General features: G+C 44.2%; 1 protein-coding gene across 1 annotated transcript in view; it reads right to left on the bottom strand.

The window, feature by feature from the left end:
• Positions 1–4,786, bottom strand: part of ADGRA2 (adhesion G protein-coupled receptor A2) — a 128,732-nt gene extending 123,946 nt beyond the window's left edge. Inside the window, exon 1 of the mRNA XM_075207482.1 lies at positions 4,250–4,786. Within this exon, the coding sequence (XP_075063583.1) occupies positions 4,250–4,491 (242 nt within the window). The 5' untranslated portion in view covers positions 4,492–4,786. The remainder of the gene's footprint in view (positions 1–4,249) is intronic.
• Between the last annotated feature and the right edge of the window lie 13,607 nt (positions 4,787–18,393).

Here is an 18,393-nt window from a genome sequence, read left to right as displayed (position 1 = left end):
GGGGGGGAGGGGGGGGGGGGTCAGGCCATATCTTGATTAAATGTTCATCCTGTTATATATCATAAATAGGATTGGTGGCGTTTTATAAATATAAATATATAAATGATGATGATGATGGCTTCACAGACTTTATTCTTCTTCATTCACGTAACTTGTAACATTGTTAAGCTAAGAGGAGTTTCTACCTTACATTTTACCCCAAGTCTTAAGCCTGAGTAATTGTATTTAATGAAATATGAAAACAGTGAGTGTTTTCTTTAATCTGCAAGCGATATAAGTGTACGGTAACGTGGGAAACATTTATTTACAAACATACAAAACATGGGGGCATGCAGAGCTGTTCTATGTACTCAGATCAGGCTATTTTTCCACTTAGCCCATTCATAGCCGCACGCCCCCATCCCAATGTTAGGAAGAGAAAATCAGTCTGCGTCTACGACTGCTGGTCTGACTGGAGATGCGTATCAAATGTCACTGTAATGTCCATCTACTGTCACCCTAGGGCCACCGCCTCCTCTATTTTCATTTTTTTCTCCTAAAATTCCTCTTGGTTCAGCCTCATTTGTGTATTAAATTAATCACGAGAGTGAAGGGACATTGGGATAGTCCTTTGTCACAACTGGAATATGCATAAGGCTTCCCGTTGAAAGTATAGGCTGAGGTCTGATTTTCAGCACCCCAGGACAGGTTTATTTGCAGGGAGAACAGGGCTCTGCGACTCTCCATAAACAGGGAACGCCCCTCACAAATCACATAAATAATCATGTCTACCAAAAAAAGGACAACTATTTTTTGTGTGTGGGTGCAGGAATAGGGGACAGTCAGGCATGTGGCCCACACTCAGCAAGGGACAGCCCCTCAGATTCTGCCACCTGGGCACACAAATTCGTAGGCAAACCTTTGGCACTTTCATAACTGATCTTTAGAGTCCCTTTATATTATTCGTTGGAGATACTGCAGTAACTGCTGACTTTAAGCACCAGTGACCCAGGTAAGAAAATAATTATTTGAGCCATGGCCGATCAGGCATCAGTGGATTATATTATTATGCTTTAACTAATTAGCATTAGCATAAAATTAACAAAAACATTTAGCAAGATGAAAGCAGTGGACTATAATTACGGCTCGGCACCTTTACTTGTATCTATGCTTCTATGATTGACAAGGTTAGTGTATCTACATAGAGTTATTACAGTAGCACAAGTGAAGAAGTGACATTTGCTTGTCACTACCCAAAAATTCTTGGTGCAGGATCCTATGAACTGGAAACAAGCCCGGAGTAAGTTTGCAGCTCTTGTGTCTTTGGATATAACGCTTTATTTAGCAAGTATAGTTGCTAGTAAAAATCCACGTGTGGCTTCTTAAAACCACTATTGAATTAAAAGTGTTAGCTATATCAGCATAAACACATGTCAGATGGATATAATGCTGCATTACTAAAGAAACAAAATGATAATTATGTAAATTGAGCAAAATATTTATACATAGTTATCAGCTGTTTCATTTGAAGGAATAGAAATAGGTTTTATAGATTATCCCTGGAAGTTGTGTCTGAAAATGTCCCTATTTTTTTTAATACTGAGCAGCTCTACAGTACAATTTTTATTTTATGGGTATCGAATGTTACTATCTGTTCTCACTCACTGGACTTTATAACCTAGTATGTATTGACCGCTCATATTGAATAATTATGACTTTGTTTAGCAAGCATGACATGATGGGTATTGTAGTGCACCAAGACCTGCTTAGACAGCAACGCATGGGAATAGTTTAAATGCCCCTGACAAGACATTAACATTTTGGAAACTTTGTTTCTATATTTCCCTACACTTGTTTAGTCTTAAATAAGAGCATTAATATTTCAAAATGTCAACACATCCCGTCCTATAGAAAGCACTAGCCCTAGTTTTGTACCTAGCTGTATCTATAACCTACCCTTTAAGCTTCTGATCTATTGCAGAACAGCAGCTCCCACACATTCTGATGGAGCAGACATTGTCGCAGCCTGCTTTACATACATGGGGATATATTTACTAAACTGCAGGTTTGGAAAAGTGGAGATGTTGCCTATAGCAACCAATCAGATTCTAGCTGTCATTTATTTAGTGCATTCTACAAAATGACAGCTAGAATCTGATTGGTTGCTATAGGCAACATCTCCACTTTTTCAAACCCGCAGTTTAGTAAATGTAGCCAATCATGTACATATCACAGAACTTAAGTGGTTTCATCTGTACCACTTTAACACTTAGGGAAATGTCACAATGCATGTTACCTGCGCCACAAAATTCTGAAAGTGGTTTATAGATAATAAATTAATAGTATGTTTTAAACATTGATTATTATCTTCTAATTTATGTATTGTAAGGAGGAAATTACTCTACATCACATCACAAGTTCCTCTTCCTTAAAATCACTGCAATTCAGCTTTTTTTTCGGGCTGAGTGTGACAGAAATAGCTGTGATCATATATGAAAGGTAATAGCAGCAATTATGGAGCAGAACACATACTTTTTATAGCAATACTTTACTCTACGGGTGAGCCACAAAATTGCTAGTCTGACAGGTACACAGCATTTAACGTAGACATGTGTTTGGTTTTTAAATAGCCAAACAATTCTGCAACATTAAAAATTTAAATCATAGTGCAAAAAATAGCTTTGTTGCTCTCAGTATCTCTTATCCATCCGATAGATAACAGTACGTAGCATGAAACTATAACTTGTTAGGAAAAATCCATTGTGTGGGGTTATACTAAACAGCATATTCTCAATGAAGCACTCAGAGCCTAGATTAGGTTCATAGCTCTTCCAGTAACAAAGTGCACAGTCACAACAATGACTATTACTCCTCTATTATGATTAACTCTCAACACAACAACATCCAAACAGAAGATACATCCTTATTATCACAATTCAACTTCAAAACAATTCACCAGATTTAATATTAAATAATTTAATAACAATTTGTCAGAGCCAATATTTCAATTGGTATGACAATATGACAAGCCTACAAGAATGACCAATTCCAGCGCAATGCATTGTGGTCATTGAGCAGTGTACCGCTTTCACTCCACACTCTGAGATAGAGGCACAGAACATATCATCATCATCAGCTATTTATACAGCACCACTAATTCTGCAGTGCTGTACAGAAAACTCACTCACATCAGTCCCTGCCCCATTGGAGCTTACAGTCTAAATTCCCTAATATACACACACACAGACAGAGACTAGGGTCAATATTAAGAGCAGCCAATTAACCTACTAGTATGTTTTTGGATTCAATGGAACATATGTCAATGTATATTGAATAATATCCCATATAATAAAAAGAAAAAAGTGGTAACTTGTCAAGGAATCTTCTACAGAATCTCACAAACATATGCAATGTCCAATACCTGTTCCCAGATAACACATCAATGTAAGATGCTGGAATGGGGTGTGGGGTGATTCTTTACCTAAAATTTTACAACTAAAACTTTAAACTAAGTCCAATATCCTGCGGTGGGCATTGCTCAAAAAATGTATATTGAATAGTCACCATCAGTATCTTAGCAGCACTAAAACAAGCGTAAATAAAAATGTCAGGTATATACACACAAATGCATTGGGTATCCAGTACCAGGCTCAGTTAAATACTGATATCCGCAAACCATAATAAGCCCACTAGCTATATTCTTATGGAGATCTAATGTAGACAGAAATGTTGGTTGACTAATACTGTAGCTCAAGGTATATTATATATATATATATATATATATATATATATATATATATATATATATATATATATTTATACAGCAGCCCTAGGGTGGTACTCCATAATTATTTAAATATTGCATTCAACAACATTGCCACTTACATATTACTGATCATCTGCTTTCCAGACATCACTGTACCTGCATTTGCCATTAAAGTACAAACATTCAGTATTAGCATTTTTCATAAACTACTGTGTGTTATTACAGTGTAACAGTCATACAAACACCTGAATGTTACATACTTAAGTATTTGCATTAGTAACCAGAGAGCTGTATTTCCACTGACTGGGGTTAAGTTTTGTATATATACATTATTAGCACACTTCTGGAACACAAACACATATTTTGTGTCAGTGAAATTGTAACCCCTTTAAATGATGACTTAAACCGCTCAACTCTGGCATTAAATAAGTCATATTAAGAAGAGGAGCTGTCTCCCCACAATCCTACACGTCCATCCATTTCTATACCACATCCATTACTTACAGGGTCATGGTCTTGTTGGGCAGCAGAGCAGGGTCAGGAACCTCGAGAAGATCCTCGTTGGTACAGACCACTTTCTTCCTTGGGGTACTGGCAGAACCCACTCCGGGTTTGGAGCGCTCCACTACACATTTGCAGCTGTGGATCAGTACAGGACAACTCTGAGTCCATGGTATGAGGGAGAGGAGGAATAACATAACCAAGGGGCAGCTAGGTGCCCTTAAGCCAAGCATCATTGGTAACATGTCCTAATCAGCCCATCCTATACAGCTGTAAGTGTAGTGCCAGTTCCAATACACATGCCACAAGTAGTGGCCAACACCGAGGGTCCTGCAAAGCACCAAGATCCAGGTAATAAGCAGCCTGTCTCCTTATTCAGGATTCTTCAGTAAACTCCACTCCTAATACAGTCAGGCTGCATGCTGTGATAGGAGGCTGGTCATATGAAGTGTTTCCCGGTGATCCCATAGAGAGAGGTAGTACTAGATAAGCGCACCCTGCCTATATGATGGGATATAACGGATTGTATCCAGCCTCCAAATACTAGAAGTTCTCTCCTATTACTGGAGCCCCTGCACCTCCTCCCACCGCACACACCCTCCGCCTGGTCCTAGAGCCTGCAGCTACACCCTCACTGAGGTCTAGGAGGTGACCCTACTCACACAGCCTATAATACTACACAGATACACAGCCAGGCATACAATGCACAACACCAGAACAACTAGGAAGGATGCACAGTACAGCAGTGGAAATCAAGGAAACGGACGGAACTGTGTTCTTGTAAAAATATCATGTGTAGGAACAGAGTATATGAAAATGTGCAGATGTCCAGGAAGTAATTGCACAAAACTCTCCCGATTTTTTTGGGGTGTTTTTAGGTGGGTGGGAACTTAAAAAAAAACCATCTTTAATAAACCTTTGTAACAGTGAGCTGAAATCTCTTACATTGTTATTCTTCAAAGGAGTTATTTTCATGTCTCCACCAAATTCCTTATGTGAGGATTAATAACTTTTTTTGGGAGCAGGCAATGCAATTTTAAGAAGTCTATTACTGGCATGTATGCAGAGCAGAGGGCTTTTTCCTTCCTCTTAGTCAACCTCACCCACAGTAATGCAGTTGTTCTACCTTAAAATATTTTATATTATTTCATGACACACTTGCGTTAAAATATCACAAGAAAAACAAACAAAACTTGACTTATGGTAAATATTTAAAACACCAAGCCAAGTCTTGAAAATTAAAATAAATAGTGAATAGTGCCAGATTCAGTTCTGGGTAAGGACACAGAAACAAGCAGGAAAAGGAGAGGGGATAAGAGGAGAAGGGTTAAGAAGTTACTGTAGTTAAAGGATGGTGCTTAGCCCCACTAGCAGAGTGTCGGTATAAACTGGCGTTGGGTAACCTGTGACACTTCAGGTGTTGTGAAACTACAAGTCCCAGCATACCTTTTCAGCAATAATCTGATATATATTGGCAAAGCATGCTGGGACTTGTAGTTTTACAACACTTGGAGAGTCACAGGTTTGCCAACACTGGTATAAACAGATCATATGAAGGTCAGTGGACTTCAGGAGTACCTAGGCTCCCAAATCATCATCATCATTTATTTATATAGCGCCACTAATGCCGTAGCGCTGTACAGGGAATTCATTCACATTAGTCCCTGCCGCCTTGGAGCTTACAGTCTAAATTCCCTAATATAGACACACACTCACACAGACAGACAGAGAGGGAAACAGACAGACAGAGAGGAAGAGCCTAGGGTCAATTTTGATAGCAGCCAATAAACCTACCAGTATGTTTTTGGAGTGTGGGACGAAACCGAAGTACCTAGAGGAAACCCATGCAAAAACAGGGAGAACATACAAACTCCACACAGATAAGGCCCAAATCTTGTCAAAAGACTATAATTGTCTAAGAATATGCTGGACATTTTCTCATCTATCATGATCCAATTGAATTTGCATTTAACTAGGTGAATTTCAAAGGTAGAGGATGTGGCAATTACCACTCTAACTGGCAAGAATATAAATTGAAACAGCTTGCAAGTTGGGCCATAATCCCAAAGGATCTTTCTGTTGAGTAATGTTTCCCAGGATGTTTAGACCAGGGTAACCAAAATCTCTTGACTTTTAGGCTTCTCTATTATATATGGTATATATCTCCCTCATTTCCATATACTCTTAGATATAGGTGTGAGACTGAGGCAAAAACATCCTGCCATTCTGGAGAGAAGACTGAAGCACATCAAGAGCCTGATTTTGAGATAGGAGCCAAGCATAGAAAATGAGTAACTTTGCACCTGGCCAAAACCATGTTGCATTAGAGGGGGAAGTAAATTTAAAATGTAGGGACAGATTTATAGTTGGGATACGGCATGTCATAAATCAATTTTAATTTCAGTGTAAAAATAAAGTTAGCAAGTATTTGTGTGCTACATGAAAAAATAGCCAGTATTTTCCTTGCGTGCAAAAAATAAATCAATTTCTACCCCTTGCATTGTAACATGGTTTGTCCAGGTGCAAAGTTGCTCCTTTTCTTTGCTTTGCTCCTAACTCAAAATCAGGCCCCAAGTGTAGTTTACATCCTGTCTCCAGCAAGATAGTCCTGACTTGGCTATAGATATCCAAATATTTCTCCTCTCATCTTTCTCTCCCCACCCATATCTTGTTCCTCTCCGATCACATATGGAAGTTTACGTGAAGGTAAGAAAGAGTTATTGTAGAATGTGGAGATTATCCCTTTGCCTAATGTGTTCTCGATGCGGAAAAAAGTTGTAGTGGTTCTATTGTTTTTGGTAGAAGAGAAGATATGAGGTGGAGCATTTGGATGAGGCGGAAATATCCATATTGCAGGTGTCACTTTAAAATAAATCTCTGAAATACTGGTCAGTTTGTCGCCAAATTTGTACAAGCCCCTACCAGTGTAACGTCAAGGCCACCCTCTTTGGAGGAACATCTGGGGTCAAAAGGTCAGGGCAGCTGGAGTATAGAAAAACAAGGGGGAGGCAAATTTACCTATAATCCTATCCCAATATCAAATGTAAGAGGATTGGGCACATTATTGCCTATCTTGATAGTGCAACCATAGTAATACATTTTGAATTCAGGGAAACAGGTTAATTTTTCAATTGAGACCCACCATGGGGGTAAGAGAAGAAATGGCAGTCCACCGGGAGAGTTTCTATTAAATTAGTAATCAGAAGTAACCAACTCTAAAGTATTAGTGTATGGACTGAGAAAAATACTAAGCAAGGAAGGAATGACGTGGCTCCCAATGGCACAAGTGTACAGGTTGACATATTCAATACATATTCAATAGACTACAAGAACACCATTCTACCATAATGATATATATATATATATATATATATATATATATATATATATATGATATATTGTATTTATCATGTATAGCACACATATGCTCTGTGGCACTATACCAATTTTATTGTTGTTACTATTATTATATTTCTCATTTGTTAGGAACCCCTCCAGCCGGCACAACACAACCCGGAGTCTACTCTGCCAGTCAGGTGTTCACTGGAGCCCCTGATGGTGGGGACAGACTGGGCTGCAGACTGACAGAGGGTCGTGAAGTGTGTACCGGCTGGGGAGAACCCAGGCAAGAAGAGTCAGGTCTATGCAGAGGTCAAAGGTCGGCAGCAGGTAACAGTAACAATGAACAAGCTGAGGTCAGAGGTCACAGGCAAAGTAGCAGAACGGGTAAACGAGCCAAGGATCAGGGTCACAGGAAACACAAGCGAAGTCAAATACGAAGCCAAGGGTCATACACGGGAAATCAAAACGTAGATACAGGAAACCGGAACTGGAACAAGCAGGTCAGCAGACTGGAACACAGAAGCTATAACCGGCAATGAGGCAGCAGACCTCATTGCCTTAAATACAACCCACAACCAATCAGAACCTGCCCCTAGACATGGCCACACTTGTAGGCTAATTGCCAGCACCTAGCAAGACCAATCAGGGCTTAGCCCTGAAATCCACACCTGCAGGCTAATGCCTGCTAATTCAGCCACAGGCTAAATCTGCCTGATTGTCCCTAGAGCGCATGCGCGCCTGGCTGCCAGGACACGGCGCTGAGAAAGCGTCCGTCGGGAGTTGGAAGGAAATGACGTCCCGGTCGTCATGGTGACGGCCGGGACGTTGGGACCGACAGAAAGCGAGCCGCGGCGGCTGTGAGTACCGCCGCGGCTCGTGACAGTACCCCCCCTTGAGGAGGGGTTAAGGAACCCCTACATCCCGGTTTCCTTGGAAATTTTCTGAAGAACTCCAACTGTTTAGGAGCATCGAGTTGTCTCCGTGGGATCCAAGACCGTTCTTCTAACCCACGATTTCTCCACTACACTAGGAAGTGCACCTGACCTTGCACTTTTTTGGAATCCAAGATCTTCTGAACAACGTATCTTGGTGATCTGTTTGATTTTCTCTCAGGCAAATTTGAAGACTGGATTTGAGTAGGATATAATACCGGCTTCAATAGAGAACAGTGAAATGTGTTGGGAATTCTCAACGAGCCCGGAATTCTTAACCTAAATGCGACAGAATTCACCTGCTTGATGATAAGGAACGGGCCGATGAACTTGGGGCCCAACTTTTTGCAAGGCTGTCTGAGTTTAATGTTTTTTGTAGACAGCCACACTCTCTGGCCCACCTTGAAGGAGCAGATGGTACGGTGGCGATCCGATTTTTTTTTTGCGACAAATGAAGCTTGTTTCAGAGATGCCTGTACTTTCCTCCAGATAACTCTGAGATCTCTTGCAGTGGAACGGATCTCCTGGACACCAACTGGGTTAAGCGAATACAAGGAGCTAGATCTGGGGTGAAAACCATAATTGCAGAAAAACGGAGAAGTTTTAGTAGATGAATGACAGGAATTGTTACAGGCAAATTCCGCCCAGGGTAACAAGGAATTATCATGGAACTCTGATGTGTAGCATCGTAAAAACTTTTCTAAGGACTGGTTAACTCTTTCGGTTTGCCCATTTGACTGAGGGTGATATGCGGATGATAAACTAACCTTGATTCCGAGAAGGGTACAGAAAGATCTCCAGAATTGCGCTATGAACTGAGAACCCCGATCGGAAACTATGTCAGTAGGGAGTCCATGGAGCCGGAAAATATGTTGAATGAATAAGACGGCCAAATCCCGAGCTGTAGGCAGTCTGGGTAAGGGAACGAAATGTGACATCTTGCTGAACCGGTCTACCACGACCCAAATGGTATTGTGACCTGCAGAAGGTGGTAGATCCACTATAAAATCCATGGACAAGTGGGTCCATGGTTTTGCAGGTGGTGCCAAAGGAACTAACTGGCCTATTGGGCGGATCCTAGGAACTTTGTTTCTGGCACAAACCTCACATGAGAGGACATGACTCTTGACGTCAGCAGACATAGATGGCCACCAGACTGTACGGGAAAGGATTTCTAACGTCTTGAAAATTCCAGGATGCCCCGCAACCCTACTGTTATGCGCCTCTGCAATAACCGCCTTCCTTAGATGGACTGGAACAAAGAGACGTCGCTCCGGAGTAGTATCAGAGGCTAATTTCTGGAATCTCTGAAGTGTGATACTCAGATCTTGGGTCAACCCGGCATGGATTACAGAAGGAGGAATAATCGGCTCTGGGATAGTGACTGGAATGTGGTGTGCCGAGAAACTTCTGGAAAGGGCATCTGCCCGGACATTTTTGGAGCCTGGTCGGTAGGTGATCAGGAAGTTAAACCGGGTAAAGAATAATGCCCACCGGGCCTGTCTGGGATTTAAACGTTTGGCTGACTGTATATATTGTAAATTCTTGTGATCGGTAATGACAGAGATCTGATGTGAAGCACCCTCCAACCAATGCCGCCACTCCTCGAAGGCCCATTTGATTGCCAATAGTTCTCTATTACCGACATCATAGTTGGCCTCCGCTGAAGAGAACTGACGGGAGAAATAAGCACATGGGTGCAGACGATTAGTATGAGGATCCTTCTGCGATAGGATGGCACCGGCACCGATGTCAGAGGCGTCGACCTCAAGAACAAATGTCCTAGCTGGATCCGGATGTCTAAGGACCTGAGCGGAGACAAAGGCCTTTTTCAGGCTTTCGAATGAGGCTACTGCTTGGGACAACCAATTAGTTGGATCCATTCCTTCACGGGTCAGAGCGACAATGGGAGCCACAATGTCAGCAAAGTTGTGAATGAATCTCCTATAATAATTGGAGAAGCCCAGGAACCTCTGCACCGCCTTAAGATTGTTGGGTTGCACCCAATCCAAAATAGCCTGGACCTTAGCTGGATCCATGGAGAATCCCTCAGAAGAGATTACATAGCCTAAAAAGGATACCCTCTGCACCTCGAACTCACACTTTTCCAGCTTAGCGTACAGGTGGTTCTCTCGTAATTTCTGTAGAACTTGTTTGATGTGAGTCTGATGGGCGGGCAAAGATCTGGAATAGATGAGGATATCATCTAAATAGACGACCACGAAATAACCAAGGAATTCCCGAAGAACTTCATTGATCAAGTCCTGGAACACTGCAGGTGCATTGCTAAGGCCAAACGGCATGACCAGATACTCGTAGTGGCCAGAGTGCGAATTGAATGCCGTCTTCCACTCATCTCCTTCCTTGATACGGATGAGATTATACGCTCCACGAAGGTCGATTTTTGTGAAGACCGTAGCCCCTCTCAATTGATCAAAAAGTACGGAAATGAGCGGGAGAGGATAGGTGTTCTTAATTGTGATAAGATTCAATCCCCGGTAATCTATACAGGGTCTTAGCCCTCCATCCTTTTTGGATACAAAGAAGCATCCTGCTCCTACGGGAGATTTAGATGGCCTGATAAAGCCTTTCTCCAGATTTTCATCGATGTATTCCTGCATGGATTTGGTCTCGGGAACAGAGAGAGAGTACAGGCGACCCTTAGGCAACTTGGAACCAGGAATAAGCTCGATGGCACAGTCGAAGTCACGGTGAGGTGGTAAGGTGTCAGCAGCTTTCTTGGAGAACACATCCCAGAACTCATGATATTGTGAGGGAAGCTGCTCCGGAATAGACTGAATCACCCGCAGGGGCAGTGACAAGCAGGACTGTGTACAGTAAGAGCTCCACTGGACAATTTCTCCTTTTACCCAGTCCATGACAGGGTTATGACGGGAAAGCCATGGGTGGCCCAAGATCAAGGGAACTGATGAACAATCGATAAGGAGGAAGGTTATTGACTCTGAATGGAGAGCTCCGATTTTTAATTGTAGTGGCGAGGTCTCCCAGGAAATCTTGCCACCAGGCAACGGACCTCCATCTAAGCCACAGACAGTAATAGCGGACTTGAGTTCTACCATCGGAATTTTAGCAGCGCGGGCGAACCCGATGTCCAGGAAGTTGCCTGCAGCTCCACTATCAACGAAGGCGGACAGGTCCATTGAACGAGCACTAAACGTGAGTTGTGCAGGGATCAATAAGGCGTTTTTCGGGGTGACAATCTGTAGACCTAGGTGAACTTTCCCCTCGTTCCCTAGGCATGCTCTTTTCCCGGCTTATTCGGGCAGGAACGGGAGAAGTGGCCTTTTGTGCCGCAATAGAGACATAAGCCCTGTGATCTTCTCTTGTCTCCTTCCTCAGGGGAGAGACGATACGCTCCCAATTGCATGGGTTCCTCACCATCCGTGGGAACAGGAATGAAGCCGGATAGATGTGATGATGTCTCCTTTTCGGTTTTCCGTTCTTTAAATCTCCTGTCGATTTTAATGGAGAGGTGCATCAGATCCTCCAGAGAGGTAGGAGATGGGTACTGCACCAAAGAGTCTTTGACCTGTTCCGACAGGCCAAGACGGAACTGACTCCGCAAGGCAGGATCATTCCATCCACTATCAGGTGACCATCTACGGAATTCAGCGCAGTATTCCTCTGCCGAGCGCCGGCCTTGTTTTAAGGCCCGTAGATGAGCTTCAGCGGAGGCAATACGGTCCGGGTCGTCATATAATAGACCTAACGCCTCGAAGAAAGCGTCTACTGACTGCATGGCAGGACTGGTCTGCGGCAGGGAAAACGCCCAGGACTGGGGGTCACCCTGTAGGGAAATGATAATCCCGACTCTTTGATGCTCTGACCCAGAGGAGCGGGGTCTCAATCGGAAATAGAGCTTGCAGCTCTCCCTGAAATTCCGAAACAGGGACCTATTTCCAGAGAAGCGATCCGGCAAGTTCATCTTAGGTTCACAGACGGAACTTGGAGTGGGTTGTGACACTTTTGCGGCTTCTTCTTGAACAGACAGACGCTCAGCCAATCCCTGGATCATCTGATATAAGGACTCAACATGGGCTGCTAGGGCTTGTGCCGGAGACGGTGAGGATCCACTTGCATCCATTCCAACCTCGTCTCCGTGAGTGGGCCGGTTATAATGTTAGGAACCCCTCCAGCCGGCACAACACAACCCGGAGTCTACTCTGCCAGTCAGGTGTTCACTGGAGCCCCTGATGGTGGGGACAGACTGGGCTGCAGACTGACAGAGGGTCGTGAATTGTGTACCGGCTGGGGAGAACCCAGGCAAGAAGAGTCAGGTCTATGCAGAGGTCAAAGGTCGGCAGCAGGTAACAGTAACAATGAACAAGCTGAGGTCAGAGGTCACAGGCAAAGTAGCAGAACGGGTAAATGAGCCAAGGATCAGGGTCACAGGAAACACAAGCGAAGTCAAATACGAAGCCAAGGGTCATACACGGGAAATCAAAACGTAGATACAGGAAACAGGAACTGGAACAAGCAGGTCAGCAGACTGGAGCACAGAAGCTATAACCGGCAATGAGGCAGCAGACCTCATTGCCTTAAATACAACCCACAACCAATCAGAACCTGCCCCTAGACATGGCCACACTTGTAGGCTAATTGCCAGCACCTAGCAAGACCAATCAGGGCTTAGCCCTGAAATCCACACCTGCAGGCTAATGCCTGCTAATTCAGCCACAGGCTAAATCTGCCTGATTGTCCCTAGAGCGCATGCGCGCCTGGCTGCCAGGACACGGCGCTGAGGAAGTGTCCGACCGTTGCCTTGGCAACGGTCCGGAGTTGGAAGGAAATGACGTCCCGGTCGTCATGGTGACGGCCAGGACGTTGGGACCGACAGGAAGCGAGCCGCGGCGGCTGTGAGTACTGCCGCGGCTCGTGACATCATTGTATTTACAGTTATATTGTCAGTTAAACATGTGGTATTTTCTGTAAATATCAGCCATGTGCATTAAAACCATGGGCCCTTTACATGTGTATACATGTGGGGAAATATTCACATCAAAGTCGCGATTACATTGTGCCGGGGAATAGTATGGAATACAAGTTACACAACAAAGCTATAAAAACATCAATTTCCCACCCAGATAAACTGACATACAGCATATACAATCCACTGGAAAACATGGTGAGGTGCAAAAATAAACAAACAATAGACACAGAAAACAAACACAGTGGTCGCAAAAGAGAATATCTACAAACACATATTTTTCTATGTAAAAGCAAACATCACATTTGCTTGTTTAGCTCATCATCATCTTTGCTAAATAATTTAGACATTCTGCTTAGGAACACAGTAATCTGATAGTGACTTAGGGACGGGCAGACAGGTGAAAGAGACAAGCATATAACATATTTGTTCAGAGCAGTCTTCAGGAGCCATATTCTCTTTACTAATGTTTAGAATTACTGCTAGTGTTTAACTACAGTAAACATAGATCACCAAGAAAAGTTGTTTTGCCCATTAAACTCTTAACCTATCAAACTGAATGTACATATCTGTATACTCCTCACGGTAACTGGTACTAAGTAAAGCTGGGTACACATCTATGGAATTATCGTGCAGATCACAGGATTTGTGACCATTTGTTCAGATACAGCAACAGTGTGCACACTCCCATGATCATGTTTTATCGTACCAAAACACAGCGCATCTGTTGATTTGGCTTTTTAAACTTCCTAAAAATCACCATCAATGAAGGAACGATTTCGGGAAAATGGTTACACTCACGACCAGCAGTGTAGGCAGATATCTAAAGTGTGTGCAGTCATGATCTGTTCAGCTGATGGTTATGACAGAGCACAGATCTGAAGTTAAATCGTCTGTGAAATCCCATTCAGACCTCCAAAGCGTGTTTGTCATTTCAACTCTCTCTCAAGCCAGGATTGGTCATCTACCTGCCTGATGCAGACCCTTCTATAAAGATACAGGTGAAGTAAGTCCCTGGTACCGTCACTTGTCTGAGAATACCGCCCCATCAGGAGATGACCTGCTCATAAGGCCAGCTTTGCTGTTTGAGTTTCTTTGACCTGGACAATATACCGGTAAGAAAATTGATTATTCTGCTACCACTGGTTGACAGGCCTTTACTTGCTTATCCAGAAAATACTCACCCATGTGTATTGCTTATTTAAACCTATGAGGCTCTTGGATAACCAGGAACTGGGTTAACCATGCATTGAATAGTATATTCTATAGAATATCCTCCAAGTTTATGTTTGTTTTTGTTGCCTTAAGAGGCGATTCAGATAAGGAAGTCACAAACATTCTCATGCTGCTTTCTGAGTATGGCTGAAATCCCATTTTGCTGAGTCACAATACTGGGGAAACCTTGAGTAATTACCCTTGCTGACTGGCAAGTGCCCCCAGTTACTACCAAGTACTACTCTAAACCAGTTTTACTGGGCTAAGCTACAGCCTTATTCCCTTGGCCGCTGTACTTACATGGGTATTTCACACCTAGGCATATAACTGTAGTAAAGAATAAAGCTTTAGTGCTAACAAAATCACCACAAGAAAGCTATGATTAGTTTAAGCAATAAAACAACCAAACCATACTGTGCGGTGCACTACATACAATAAAGGAGAGAGAACACAAATCAACCGCAGAAAGCCATCCCCGGGAACACCTGTTGAGCTATCATTGATGATCTACTATTTCTCTGGTACTTCTACTCCTTCCTGCTCCATTGAAAGCAGTCCTGCCCAGGCGTCACTACACTTTCAGCAAGTACATACCAACACAAAAGCCAACAGGCTCTTCTGAGCACACGTAGATGAGTCCCATTTTCCTTCCTTCTCTGCACTAGTGAACGACCAGCAGGAAGAGTAATTCCCAATGAGCATCTACTCGAGTCTCCCTCAGTCCTCCATGTATGGCTTCATATTCCTCTTCTGAGTCACACGCGGGAATGTGCTAAGGGCAGTGCTGGAACTAAAGCCAGGCTGGTGTAGAATGGTGGCCTTTATCTAGAGGTGCTTCCTGCTGATCCTGACTCTAATCTCTCTCTTTCTACTGGTATTTTTCCATCACTATTCAAGCATGCAGTGATTACTCCCATTTTAAAAAAACAGAATTCTGACCCTAACTCTCTCATAAATTACCGCCCCATCTCCCATGCCCCTCCTAGCTTCTCGAGAGAATTGCCTACACTCGCCTCACACACTTTCTTACAGCAAATAACCTGTTGGATCCTCTTCAGTCAGGTTTTTGCTCTCAACACTCCAGAGACTGCACTGACCAAGGTTGTCAATGATTTGATCACAGCAAAAAATAATAACCATTACTCTCTTCTAATTCTCCTGGATCTCTCTGCTGCATTTGACACTGTTGACCACTCTCTCCTCATACAAACGCTACAATCCCTAGGTCTTGAAGGCACTATTCTATCCTGGTTCTCATCCTACCTATCTAATCGCTTTTTCAGTGTTAATGTCTCTGGAACAACCTCCACTCCGCTTCCTTTGTCAGTTGGAGTAACACAAGGCTCTGTCCTAGGTCCTCTGCTATTCTCTATCTACACCACTTCTCTTGGAAAACTAATAAGCTCCTTTGGATTTCAGTATCATCTCTCCTGATCTCTCACCATCTGTGTTGTCTCGCACTACTGACTCTCTTTTTGCCATTTTATCTTGGATGTCCTCTCGCCAACTCAAACTCAGTCTTTCAAAACCAGAATTAATAATATCCCCACCCAGCAATAGAAGCTTACTGCCTGACATTTGTATTTCTGTTGACAACATGGCCATAAATCCCACCCCGCAAGCTCACTGCCTAGATGTAATCCTTGACTCGCAACTATCCTTTGTTCCCCACATCAACTCTATATTTACATCATGCTGCATACATCTAAAATAACATTTCCAGAATACGTACATATCTCACAAAAGACACTGCAAAAACTTAAATTCATGCACTCAGCATCTCCCGCATTGACTATTGTAATTCCCTCCTTACTGGTCTTCCCAAAATCAGACTTGAATCCCTACAATCTATTTCGCACACAACAGCTAGATTGATTTTCCTTGCAAATCATTTTACATCTGCTGAGTCACTCTATCAGTCTCTACATTGGTTGCCTGTTTTTCAACGAATCCAATATAAAATTCTTCTACTAACATACAAGGCCATCAACGAAATTGCACCAACATACTTCTCCTCACTTGTCTCAAAATATCTCCCAACTAGACACCTCCGTTCTGCACATGATCTGCGTCTCTCTTCTACTCTCATCACTTCATCCCATTCTCGGTTACAGGACTTTTTTCGAGCTGCACCCACTTTATGGAATTCACTCCCTCGCACCACAACTTTTCTCTAGTCTTAAAACCTTCAAGTGTTCTCTGAAAACCCACCTCTTCAGACAAGCTTATAGTATTCCTCTACCACTCTCTTAATCTCCCTATTTTACTGCAATGGGGGACAGAGGGGAGGGACAAGGGGTACAACGAACATGGTGAAGAGATATCCTCATACTACTAAGACATGCCTGGGATTGGAGAGTTGAGGAAATGATACCAAAGGGTATATTTACTAAACTGTGAATTTGAAAAAGTGGAGATGTTGCCTATAGCAACCAATCAGATTCTGCCTCATTTTCTCTTTTTGTCTTCCTAGCCCTCCTTGCCTTATCTTCAGCTCTGTCATACCTGGCCTCTCGAGCCGACCTCATCCCTTTCGCTCAGGGCCGGACTGGCCATCTGGCTCTTCTGGCAAATGCCAGAAGGGCCGATGGCTGGATGGGCCGGCCCGACTCCTCCCGTCTTCTTGGTGGCTGGTTCCTCCCCAGGAACCAGCCACCTCTGCTGCGAGCCCCTCAGCTACCTCCCCCGTTATGCTGTGCACTGGTGAGTTTCCTCTTTTTTTTTTTTTTTACTGAAGAGGGGGGGGGGGGGGTGCCGCGATTTTTTTTTGGGGGGGGTCACGGGGGTGCCGCGATTTTCGGGGGGGGGGGGTCACGTGGGTGCCCTCATTCTCGCACAGGGGGGGGTCCAGAGTGTGGAAGAGCCAGGGGGTGCTGGGAGAGGGGGTGAGAGAGCCAGGGGGTGCTGGGAGAGGGGGTGAGAGAGCCGAAAAGGGTGCTGGGAAAGGGGGTGAGAGAGCCGAAGGGGGTGCTGGGAAAGAGGGTGAGAGAGCCAAAGGGGAAGAGGTGCTGTGAGAGGGGTGAGAGAGCCAGGGGGTGCTGGGAGAGGGGGTGAGAGCCAGGGGGTGCTGGGAGAGGGGGTGAAAGAGCCAAAGGGGGTGCTGGGAAAGGGGGTGAGAGAGCCGAAGGGGGTGCTGGGAGAGGGGGTGAGAGAGCCGAAGGGGGTGCTGGGAGAGGGGGTGAGAGAGCCAAAGTGGAAGGGGGTGCTGGGAGAGGGGGTGAGAGAGCCAAAGGTGAAGGGGCGCTGGGAGAGGGGGTGAGAGAGACAAAGGGAAAGGGGGCGCTGGGAGAGGGGGTGAGAGAGCCAAAGGGGAAGGGGGTGCTGGGAGAAGGGGTGAGAGAGCCAAAGGGGAAGGGGGCGCTGGGAGAGGGGTGAGAGAGCCAGGGGGAAGGGGGCGCTGGGAGAGGAGGTGAGAGAGCCAGGGTGGTAGGGGGTGCAGGAAGAGGAGGAGTGAGAGAGCCGGGGGTTAGAGGGTGCAGGAAGACGTGTGAGAGAGCCAGGGGAGTAGGTGGTACAGGAAGATGTGTGAGAGCCAGCGGAGAAGGTGGTGCAGGGGGTTAAGTGAGAGGGACAAAGGAGAAGATGGTGCAGGTGCATAGGTAAAAGAAAGTGTAAAGGGAGAGACATCTTAAGAATTCGAATGTCAGGGATTCAGCTATCTTAAAACACAAGTAGTAATGAAGAATGGAAATGCACAGAGGGGACAAGTG

Source organism: Mixophyes fleayi, chromosome 4, assembly GCF_038048845.1.
Source record: "Mixophyes fleayi isolate aMixFle1 chromosome 4, aMixFle1.hap1, whole genome shotgun sequence".
In the NCBI taxonomy this organism is placed as follows: Eukaryota; Metazoa; Chordata; class Amphibia; order Anura; family Limnodynastidae; genus Mixophyes; species Mixophyes fleayi.
The sequence above is the reverse complement of the archived record's forward strand: the minus strand, read 5'-3'. Positions and strand labels throughout refer to the sequence as shown.